Source organism: Sphaerodactylus townsendi, linkage group LG12, assembly GCF_021028975.2.
Source record: "Sphaerodactylus townsendi isolate TG3544 linkage group LG12, MPM_Stown_v2.3, whole genome shotgun sequence".
NCBI lineage: Eukaryota > Metazoa > Chordata > Lepidosauria > Squamata > Sphaerodactylidae > Sphaerodactylus > Sphaerodactylus townsendi.
This window is the reverse complement of record NC_059436.1, coordinates 23,529,836-23,541,342: the sequence shown is the minus strand read 5'-3', so window position 1 is coordinate 23,541,342 and position 11,507 is coordinate 23,529,836. Positions and strand designations below refer to the sequence as shown.

The window sequence follows — 11,507 nt, the reverse complement described above, 5'->3', positions numbered from 1 at the left end:
GGCCAGCCTGCTCTATCCTCCAGCAAGTCCCGTGCACAGTGCTCTGTGTCTCTCTAGCATCTCTGCCTCCTCTGCACCCCCGCCCCCCCGGCAGCAGCCATCTGGAGCACAGGCACCAAGCTCACTAGCCGAGTCCTCCCTTCTCACTGCAGTGCGCGCACATCATGCTCTGTGGCTCGGGCCAGCCTAGATGTGTGTGTGTGTGGGGGGGGTGATTTTCCGCCCCCCACATGACAAACTCTGTGTGCGCGTGCCCATAGAGAGGGCTCCGAGTGCCACCTCTGGCACCCGTGCCATAGGTTCGCCATCACTGCTATAGAAGCACCGCCACGTACTAAAACTACTCACTTGCTCCAACCTGTGGCCATTTATGTTCAGGATCCTAATTTTCAGGCGCTTATCAAAGGTCATGACTTGGTTTTTTGATAATTAATTAATAGGTGTTCATATTCACAACATCGGGCAAGGCTATTCAAGGCTCTTCTTCTTCTGAAGCACATCTAGCCTGTCCTAGTTAAGCATCCTTTAGCTTGACTTCTGAATGCAAGAGGGCAGAGCGGCTCTGCTGAGAAAGGGCGAGGAACAAATCAAACCAATAGATCAATAAATGAAAAAAAAACAGGCCAGGCTGAAGTCTTCAGGCATTACATCAAACACAGCAGGCCCCCATTTAAGCCCCTGAAAGTTCAAGGCCCACATTTTACCTGGCAGGCATCGCTGCTTGAGTCCAGGTAGTCAGCGCACAGCATCCGGGCAGTGAGCTCACCTGCGTGCCCGCATGAGCCATTGCATTGCTGCATACCAATCAAAGTTGCTGGCACTCCTTTCGGCACCTCAGCTGCTTCGGCTGGAAAACAGGCATCCTCTCATACGCGGGGGGTCAAATGAAATGCTGAGAAATAACCCCCATGGCCCCCCTTGTTTGCATGGGTGGGGGTCACTGCCTTCTGCTTTCACATGTGACTGTTCACCTGCTAGTGCAGACCTGGGCATTATACGGCCGCCGGGCCACATCTGGCCCGCCGGAAGACCCTGACTGGCCCCCCTGCCGAGCTGGGGAGCGAGGCGTCTTTGAAAGCCCAGCAGAAGCCGGTTGCCTTGGCTGCCGGCTTCTGCGGGGTTTTCAAAAGCGCCTCACCCCCCTGCCTTTTGGCCCGACCCTCCACAATATTTTCTGTTTCTTATGCAGCCCCATGGAAAAAATAATTGCCCACCCCTGTGCTAGTGCCTCATGGTCAGGAGGTCTCTGTCTTCCCACCCACTCCTCACAGGCATTTCCAGGGGATTTATGGCTGGCTTTTCTAACCCCCCCCCCAAAAAAAAATAACACTAACGAGCCATCACTACTTTGATTTTTTTTTTTAAGCAGCAAGCTTGCAACTGACCAGAAGTGAAAAAATAGCAGCAAACTTGCAACAGACTGGGAGCAAAAGAAGCAGCAATCTTGCAACTGATGGGAAATGAAAAAAGGAGCAAACTTGCAACAGACCAGAAGGGGGAAAATAGCAGCAATCTTGCAAGTGATTGGAAGCAAATGACAGCTGCAATCTTGCAACTGACCCGGAGCAAAAAACAACAACAGCTGCAATCTTGCAACTGACCGGGAGCAACCCGATAGTGTTGCAGGCAGTGGGACACCTCCTTACTTATAAGCAGGGAAATGTGAGGAGGCCCCACTATAACCCCACTGTGGAGTGAAGAGCTTCGAGGAAAGCGCTCCATGCCTCGTGGGTCATAGGGTTCACCTTCCAAAGTGAGCGCTTTCTCCAGAGGGCATTGATCTCAGTGGCTTGGAGATCAGTTGCAATCCATGGAGATCTCCAGCCCCCACCTGGAATTTGGCAACCCTAATTATACCCCACTGAAGTTCCCCCTGCTTCTTAAACCTCCCCCTGCTCAGCCTCTGCCCCCCACATCTCCAGGTTTTTCCAGCCCAGAATTGGCAAGTCTGAGCCTCAGGGATGAGTGACGGCAGGCCCTTGTCAACAGATCCACTCACACTCGTTTGCTGCTGCCTGCGTCGGTCTGTTTGTATCCTGTACATGTTCCTTGATTCTCTATGATATTTATACTACAGTTATAGATCAATGTAGTGTTGATTGATGGACACAGACTGTCCAAACACACATCTATTTATTTTACAAGGAAACATTAGCGCACGGGGATAGTAAATGGTGCCAAAGCAAACCCCAGGCCCCGGGGGGGGGGGGGGGGGAGGCTCCGTCCAATAGTGGAGAAATGAGGTGGAAACAGGGGCTGAGGTGTCAAAGCTGGGCTCCATGGGGTCTTGTGGGTTTCCATCCCTATTATCCTACCAGTGCTTACCACTCTCTTGCCCTTCGAAGTCCCATCTTGGAATCCAGCACTTGCTGCCACTGGGGGTGGTTTGATGGTACCTGGGCAAGCAAATTGCCTGGGTCATCTCTAAGGGGGTGGGGGGAGAGAGAGAGAGAGAGGAGATTATTCCTTTTGCTGAACTGCTCATGCAAGAACTCCTTAGAGGTCCCACCTCAGTCTTTGTGCAGAGGCCAAGATTGTGCCAGGAGGGCTTAGCCACGTCACTTTCCAAAGAAAGGAAGTACACATGCCCAGCGTCCGGGCTGCCAGCTTGGGCAAGCAGGTTATTTAAACTTGTGCCCCACCTGACAGAGAACAGGATATCAAGCAAACAGGACAGGAACTGTTTGATAAAAATCAGAACCTTCTCCTAAAAACCAATGATTGATGTAAACAGCACTTAGGAAACACAGGCCTGTAGGTGCAGTTCTCTTTGGTGGTACGATCAGCAGGTGACTGCTGATCGGTAAACATCCCTATCAGTTTCCTATTCTCCAGAAGGCAGAGGACGGTTCCCCTTGAGAAAATGGCTATTTTGGAGGGTGGACGAGATGGCATTAGACTCTCTAAACCTCCAGAAACCCCCCCCCCCACCCAGAGATGTCAGTCCTACTGAGAGTCCCCATGATGAACCCTTCACAGCAGACAAGCCTCACCTGAGAAAGTCAAGGGCTCCTTCAGCTTCAGCATTGCAATGTCATAGTCCCGGCTCTGGGCACCGTAGTGCGGGTGGACGAGGATCTTCTCCACAGCAGGGGCCACCTCTTCCTGGACCTCAGTGCGAGTCACAGTCACACCACCGTTGGCTTGCCTAGGATCAAGTGAGCAGCTACAGCCCCTCAGACTTTCAACTCCGCTCAGCCCTTGGCTGCCAAAGGGATCCAGCCAAGGCCAGCTCGGAGGTGGGGTGGTCAAGACCTCCAGGCTAGCAACGCCTCTTTCTGCCATTCTCAGAAAGTGGGAGAAGATACTCAATGGGTCTGCCCCACCTCTTCCTATGGAAGGGATGCACTGGAAGGCAGAGGCATAGGGCCCATGGGAACATATGGGGTTATATGTCCCTGGGCGACCACCATCTGATCCAGTGGGGAGTGGAAAATCGCCCCCACATCCCTCCTCCTTCCCCCCGTGTCAAAGGTGCCCCCTCGCCCCACTTACCTTAGGTGGCAGTGGTCCCAGGCAGCTTGGTGGGGTTGGGCTGAGGGACACCTGACAGCAGCCCAGCTTCAGGAGCAGGTGTTGCCCTGGGCGCCATTTCCCCCCCCCCCCCGCTACGCCTCTGTGGAAGGTGCCATCACTCCCCTGCTGAACTCTGGCCTCCCCAAATGGCACCCTCTGCAGGCCCCACTCTCAAATCTTCAGGAAGGTTCCTACCCACAATCTGCAGCCCTCACTTGCAGCCTGACAGGTGCAGCCCATGAACTAGTGGTGGGATCCAAACATTTTAGTAACAGGTTCCCATGGTGGTGGGATTCAAACTGTGGCGTAGTGCCAATGGGGCTGGGCGGGGCATGACGGGGGCGTGGCTGGGCATTCCGGAGGCAGGGCATTCCTGGGCGGGGCTGTGGCAAGGACGCAGCCGCTGCGCCGGTCCTTGGGCGGGAAACGAATGCACGCAGGCGCAGGCTGCCACGCACGCCGGTGCACCTCCTGCTAGACTGCTTCCAGTTCTGCGCGCTACTGCTGAGAGGAGGGGCGTAACTAAGGCAAAAATCATGTGGCAAAATCACCAATTAGTAACCCCCTCTCGGCACACACAAATAATTAGCAACCTACTCTCGGGAACCTGTGAGAACCTGCTGGATCCCACCTCTGCCATGAACCCCCTGCAGCAGTTAACCCTGTGTGTGCTTGCATGCATAAAGTGGCCCCAGGGCTGACCCCAGATCTCTGTTCCCCTTCTTCACACAGGTGTCACCAAACCACCACCCATCTTCTTGGTTTTCAGAGAGGTTCCACAGGCCCTGGAGAGGCAGCCAATGGCAGCTGCTGTGGATTCTTTGTCATGCCTGGCAGGGATGCTGACCTCTAGGTGGGGCCAGGAGATCCAGAATGACAACTGATCTCCAGACAACAGAGATCAGTTCCCCTGGAGAAGAAGGCTGCTTTGAACTTGGGAGGAATTTATAGCATGAGGTGTCCCTGAGATTTCTCCAGTCTTGAAACTGTGCCCTTCCCAAGTTCCACCCTCAACTCTCTAGGCAACCTGCAGTGGGCAACCTAATTACCAGCAGACTAACTGCTGAAGACCACCTTCCAGAGACACCCCCCTTCCAGGACACAGAGGTGTTTCTAACCAGGTGCAGAGATGTTATGGAAGAGGAGGAGGAAGAGCAAGGAGCCTCCCTTTGCACGGCTGGAGGCAAGAAAGGCCCAGAATCTCTGCTTTCTCTCCTCCTCTGCAATGCCTTTCTCTCCTTGGCGGGGGTGGGGGGGGAGCAATGATCAAATCCTCCTCCTCCTCTTTCCCTCCTCTCAGAAATACGACAAAGATCCCCTCGGCCACTAGTAATTCCCTCTTGTGCTTGGATGCAGACTCTGTCAGACTTACTTGCGCATGCAGTGGGCAGCAGTCACAATCCATTGGTGGGACAGCACTGAGCCGGCACAGGTGTGTTTGGAGCTGAGGTGGAGACTGACTTGCCACGGCCAGTAGCCCATAGGGGAGCCACCGTGTTCCTTGGAGAGGGTGCCGCACTCTGTGAGGACAAGAGGAGGTCTCAGTATTTGCTTGGAGTAAAGCAGGAGTAAGTTAAAATCCCCCACCCTAAGCCCAACCTGGACCTCAGAAGCTACGCAGGGCCAGCCCTGGATAAACTTGAACAGGAGACCACCAGTGAAGTGTAGGGTTGCCACGTGGAAGCAGGGAATGGCAAACCACCTCCGAATGCCTCTTGCCCTCACCTGGATGACCCAGGCTGGACCGATCTAATCTTGAGATCTAAGCAGGATTGGCCCTGGATAGTCATTGGATGGAAGCCCACCAGGAAATGCTAGTCACCGGCTGTTGGAAGAGATTCTGTGCCCCCTTTCCATGGGACTCCGCTGTCTTCTCCCTCCTTCGTGCCCCCCTCCGTCCACACCATTCCTTGCCCCAAAACTGCTGCTTCTCATGCTCAACACCTGATGGGGAATGAAGTGTGCACCTTTTTGCCAGTTCTGCAGAAGAAGGTGGAATGATTTTGCCTTAGATTTTGTTATGAAGGGGGGCAGGGGAAAGTCAGCAGCAGCTGCTGTATCCAGAGATCCCCGCCTGCAAAGCAAAATCCCTCTGCTAGGAGCAGCAGAAGCCAACGAAGAGGAATTGTGTGCACAGAGGGCAAAATGCATGGCAATTTCCGGAGAAGTCCAAGACGGGACTCTTACCCAAACATTTCAGGGCCACAATTCGTCCTGAAGGGCATCTGTGCCTAATGGGAAAAAAACCAATACCATTAGTAGCAGAGGCAACATACCTCTTTGTATCAGTTGCTGGAGACCTGGGCAGTGGGCTTCCTAGAGGCAGCTGATATGAACAGAATTCTGGACTGGATGGGCCTTTGGTTTGATCCAGCAGGGCTCTTCTTCTGTTCTTCTACCTCCTTTATCCCTTGGAAAAGGCCAGAGCTAACAGGGGGAAATGAATCTTCTTTTTGGAAGACCCCGCAGCCTGTGAGACTTTGCCTTCTGCCTAACAGGTCCGCTCCATCGGCCACCCACCTGATTTGTATTCTCTCCTCCACATTTCCTTTCCAGTTGGGCACAAGCTGGACAAAGGCCTGCGCACTGTCCACCTCCACATCTGTCAGGTTCACACCTTTGTGGTGGGTGAGTCTATGAAAGTGAAGGACGCAGTTAAAGAGGGCCAACAAAATGGACCTGCGGAGTGAATCACGGCAGCCGCACAGAGCCACAGCCGTGCCAACCAGTCCTTCTGCCCTTTCCTCTCGCTGCCCCCTTGTGGATGGAAGCCCTTCCGGGAGAAAACAAAGGTCAGTGCAACATGGGAGAGGCAAGCTTACCGTACATGACCCAGCTGCCTGCAGATCCACATCCCCAATGCGATGTCCCAGCTGTCATGACATACCGGAAGCCAGCTGGGTGGGCTCCCTGCCTGCACTTCTAATAGGAAAGTATCTCTGTTTACTCTGAAAAATACTGAAACCGTAGGGTTAAAAATTCAACCTATGGGATCTGATTGTTCCTGTTTTAGAAGAAAAAGGAGAAGAGTTTGGATTTATATCCTGCTTTTCTCAGCCACAAGGAGTCTCAAAGCAGCTTACAAACTCCTTTCCCCTCCTCTCCCCAAATAGACAACCTTGTCAGGTAGGTGGGGCTGAAAGAGTTCTGAGAAAACTGTGACTGGCTTAGGTCACCCAACAGGCTTCATGTGGAGGAACAGGGAATCAAACTCTGTTCTCTAGATTACAGTCCACTGCTCATATCCACTACACCATGCTGGCTCTCTGTGACTATACGGTACCTATCTAACCTTCCTATTGAACAGTATGGGGCAACTTTCAAGAATGTCTTTTTTCCCCCAATTCCACCTGGCTTTGAGAATCTTCATATCTGTTAGATTCGAGTGAAGTAGCACTTTAGAGACCAAGAGTTTTTCCACACGTGTTACGTCTTTGCTTGCGTGCCCCATTGCATCTTTCCCCTGCCTTTTCCATATGTCTTTTCCTCCCTCTAGTGGTTGCTTTGGTATTTCATTACTGTATTTCCATCTTATTTATGAGCATATTTAAAAATGCTGATACAGAAGTCAAACATACAGCAACCTGCCCATGGTCTATCTTCTGAGGCGCAATTCCCCTGGTAACAGGAGAGGCTTGAATTACATCTGCACAAGTAATCAAAGAACTTCCAAGCCAGAAATATGGGGGTCGGGTGCAATGTTGACCAATGCTTTCCCCCAACAAGAAAAGAAAGACAGAGGAGAGAATGCAGAGGTCCCAAACCTTTCTTGCCACCAGGCAAGCCCAAAGGGGCTCCTTGTTCTTCCTCCTCTTCCTCTTCCATAACATCTCTGCACCTGGTTAGAAGTGCCTCCGTGTCCTGGCAGGGGGGTGTTTCTGGCAGGGGAGGGGGCCTCAGCAGTTGTTTCACTACGACAGAAAGGAGAACAGGGAGGGGGGAGTAGAAATTCAACAGTGTTCCAGAGTGAAGCAGATGTCCTGGTGGGGATGGTTTTTGGCTGCCTCTAGTTCACACCCCATCCAGACGCTTGTAAACTCAGTTGCAACATTGCTATTCTACAGCCACCTACGCACGGCACTCATGTGCAATTGTCGGCGTTTGGGTTTCAAAGGAGGAGTTTTATTGTGCGCGTGTGGACGCACATGCTTACCCAACCTAAACTATGTCTGTTGCAAGTTTGTTAAACTGAGTTACAGTCACAGCTCAGTGGCAGAGTGCATTGAAGGGGCCTTGCTCAGTCTTCGACTTCTGATCTTAAAAAATGATTTTTTTTGTTTGCACAGCTGGTAAAGCCTGCCTGGATAACCGGTGCTAAAATCCAGTGGAAGGCTGCACATCAAACTGCCCACTCGGTCAGACTTGTGATGCATCAAGCTGGGCATTGCCTACTCTAGGGGTGGCCAACCTATGGTGCTCCAGATGTTCATGGACTACAATTGGCCATGCTGGCAGGGGCTGATGGAAACTGTAGTCCCTGAACATCTGGAGCACCAAAGGTTGGCCACCCCTGGCCTATTCTGACTGGCAGCAACTCTAAGAACATAAGAAAGATCCTGCTGGATCAGACCAGAGTCCATCTAGTCCAGCACTCTGCTACTCGCAGTGGCCCACCAGGTGCCTTTGGGAGCTCACATGCAGGATGTGAAAGCAACGGCCTTCTGCTGCTGCTGCTGCTCCCGAGCACCTGGGCTGTTAAGGCATTTGCAATCTCAGATCAAAGAGGATCAAGATTGGTAGCCATAGATCGACTTCTCCATAAATTTGTCCAAGCTCCTTTTAAAGCTATCCAGGATAGTGGTCATCACCACCTCCTGTGGCAGCATATTCCAAACAGAGGACGTGGTGATGGCTATTAACCTGGATAGCTTTAAGACTCTCCAGAGTCTTAGGCCCACCCTAGACACGTACCAGGGTGAGGTGGGCAAGGGGGGGGGGGCAAGTGCTGATGGAGCAGGATGTGCAGCTTCATGTCAGAGATAACCATTGTCAAAGTTCCTCCAGATCAGTAAATGGGGAACTAGCATAGCCTGTGAAGTCAGGCGGCAGGCTCTGAGTCTGGACACTCCTGGAGATTTGGAGATGGAGCCGTGGAGGGCGGTGTCTGGGGAGGGCAGCGAACTCACTGGGTCTGAGGCCAGAGAGTCCACCCTCCAGAGAAGCAGCCACTTTCTCCAGCAGAACAGATATTTGTCACCCAGAGATCAATTATGATTCTGGGAGATCTCCTAGCTCCATTTGGAGGCTGGGGATCCCAAAGACCAGGTCGGAAACTGTCTCTCCCTCCCTGCTGTGCTTTTCTTTTTTTTTTAATTGGCAAGAAATGTGTTCTTGGGAAGCATTAAAAATGCAGTTCTCCCTACCAGCTGGGTGTCTCTCTCACTCGAACATTTTCTTCAGCTGCATCAGTAGACCAGGCCTTCGCCTTCCACACATGCAGAATAATGCACTTTCAATCCGCTTTCAGTGCAATTTGAAACTGGATTTTACTGTGCGGAATAGCAAAATCCACTTTCAAACAATTGTGGAAGTGGATGTGCATTATTCTGCATGTGTGGAAGGGGCCTTCAAGAAGGATCTGAGCTTCTTTTGGGGTGCTGGAAGCTTCTAAATGGGACCCTCTGCACACCGGAGGTCTGCTCTGCTGCTAAACCACAGCCCCTTCCATTGCTGCAGACTCAATGTCCAGCTCTGAATGAGGCAGCTTTTTCAGTTCGGCCGTCCTTACCTAGAAACCATACCCCAACAGTTATTCCGACCAGCAACCCAAAGATTGCAAGGAGCCAGAGGCCCCTCCGGACCATGCAGGGGTTTGCTCCATCTGTTTTGGAAGGCCCTGAATGCAAAGGGAAAGAGGAGTCAGATGACTGTCATCGTAGTCCTCTGGGATTCAGCCCAGAATGATTCTTTGAAAGGGCAAGTCTAGTTTGTACAAGCAGGGAACAGGAAGTCAGGGAAACCAGTATGAGAATGATACAAAAAAATCCCCCTCCCATCTTTGTTTGTTTACATCTTCTATTGATGGAGTCAGCAGTCTTCCCATTTAGGGAGGGTTTTAAAAAATGGGTTTGCTGGGCGCCCGATTCGATTTTAAACTTGTATTAACCGCTGTTTTAAATGGGGAGCTAGTAATTTATTTATATTGGATCTTAATTGTTTAGTTTTGATTGTACTTAGCCGAATTGTGATTTAACTTTGTTGTACGCCGCCCAGAGCCCTTCGGGGATAGGGCGGGATATAAAACAATAGATAGATAGATAGATAGATAGATAGATAGATAGATAGATAGATAGATAGATAGATAGATAGATAGATAGATAGATAGATAGATAGATAGATAGATAGATAGATAGATAGATAGATAGATAGATAGATAGATAGATAGATAGATAGATAGATAGATAGATAGATAGATAGATAGGAGGTTGAATGTTGTATCTCTCTCCTCCTTTTGTATGGAACCCAAGTTTTTGGACAGCCAGATCAGGTTTAGGAAGTTCCTGGAGATGTTGGGGGTGGGGGGAGGGGAGGGGAGGGGAAGGGAGGGACCTCCTGGGTAAATTGCCATAGAACCCACCCTCCAAAGCAGCACTTTTCTTCATGAAAACAGATCTCTATGTCTGGAGATCAGTGGTAATTCCAGGACAAGGCCAGGCTCCCTTTGGAAACTGGCAGCCTTAGAATCCATGACGTTCCTTACCTGGCCCTATAGTGTCCTGTGATCTCTCGTTGCCTTTTGAATCTACTGGGCCAAGTTCATGGGCTTGAGTGTGATTCACAGGAGCAGGGAAATCCACAATGAATTGGGAAGCTGATCCAAGATTCTGTAAAGGAAAGCAATAATCAATATAAATCCTGATGTTGTGGGTTTTGTGGGCTGTGTGGTCACGGTCTGGTAGATCTACAGCCCGGAAAACCCACAACAACCAGTTGAATTCGGCCGTGAAAGCCTTCGACAATGTAAATCTTATTCAACCCAACCCCCAACACCCACCCCAAAAGATTGAGGAGTCAAAGAAATGTAGGTTTTACAGCTAGGAAAGTTTGACCCAGAGCTCCTGTCTGACCAGAGGTTTGACTCTTCCTCTCTTCCTCAAGCCTAGAGAGTTCTCCTTCACACCACGTCACACGGCAGCCATTTGCAATTGCAGAGGGCCTTTTTTAATATGCTGATTCTAATATGACTATTCTGAGGTTGCCAGTCTCCAGGTGATGGCTGGAGATATCCTGCTATTAAAACTGATCTCCAGACAGTCAATTCCCCCGGAGAAAAGGGATGATGTGGAAAGTGGAATCCATGGCATTATAACCAGAGAGCCAGCATGGTGCAGTGGTTAAGAGAAGGTGCACTCTAATCTGGAGAACCGAGTTTGAGTCCCTGCTCTGCCATTTGAGCTGTGGAGGCTTATCTGGTGAACCAGATGTGCTTCCACACTCCCACATTCCTGCTGGGTGACCTTGGGCCAGTCACAGTTTTTTTGGAACTCTCTCAGCCCCACCTACCCCAGAGGGTATTTGTTGTAAAGGGGCAGAAGAGGAAAGGAGTTTGCAAGCCCCTTTGAGTCTCTTTGCAGGAGAGGAAGGTGGGGTATAAATCCAAACTCCTCTTCTTCTTTCCCACCCTTTCCCCCTCAGGCTCCATCACCCAAACCTCCAGGTATTTCCCAAACCAGAGCGGGCGACCCAAAGTCATACTCCCCACCCCCACTCCATTATTCCATAACTTTGTTGACGTCAGCAGAGAGGACTCCCGCTGAGCTCAGGGAGTCACGCCAGAGAGCCTCTTACCATTATGGGATAGTCCGGCAGGCTGAAAGAGACTTGAGGGCAGATGGACTTTGCTCATAGTCCCCGGGGAAGGCAGTGAGGGTTGGACAGGGCAGAGCGGGTGACTCCCATTAAATAGGCCTCTGGTTCAGCTCCACCTTCCATCCCCCCGGAGCACCTGCAAGACAGTGACTCTCTTGTTCCCAGACCTGCGGCCTCCTCCA

At 51.2% G+C, this 11,507-nt stretch overlaps 1 protein-coding gene across 1 annotated transcript; it reads right to left on the bottom strand.

The window, feature by feature from the left end:
- Window positions 1-262: 262 nt before the first annotated feature.
- Window positions 263-11,437, bottom strand: TMPRSS5 (transmembrane serine protease 5). Its single transcript, XM_048513055.1, has 12 exons — window positions 11,305-11,437; window positions 10,217-10,340; window positions 9,245-9,352; window positions 7,281-7,427; window positions 6,339-6,474; window positions 6,037-6,150; window positions 5,704-5,747; window positions 4,889-5,036; window positions 2,994-3,148; window positions 2,326-2,424; window positions 705-847; window positions 263-562 (listed from the first exon to the last, which is right to left on the bottom strand). The coding sequence occupies exons 1-12, from the start codon at window positions 11,305-11,307 to the stop codon at window positions 515-517; spliced, it is 1,269 nt and encodes a 422-aa protein (XP_048369012.1). The 5' UTR covers window positions 11,308-11,437; the 3' UTR covers window positions 263-514.
- Between the last annotated feature and the right edge of the window lie 70 nt (window positions 11,438-11,507).

Excerpts from the sequence above, each read along its gene's own strand:
- TMPRSS5 (XM_048513055.1), bottom strand. Across the intron at positions 6,151-6,338 it reads AGGCAGCTGGGTCATGTACG|ACTCACCCACCACAAAGGTG; the intron begins GTAAGCTTGCCT and ends TCACTTTCATAG. Across the intron at positions 3,149-4,888 it reads GCTGCCCACTGCATGCGCAA|GCAAGCCAACGGTGGTGTGA; the intron begins GTAAGTCTGACA and ends ACTTGATCCTAG.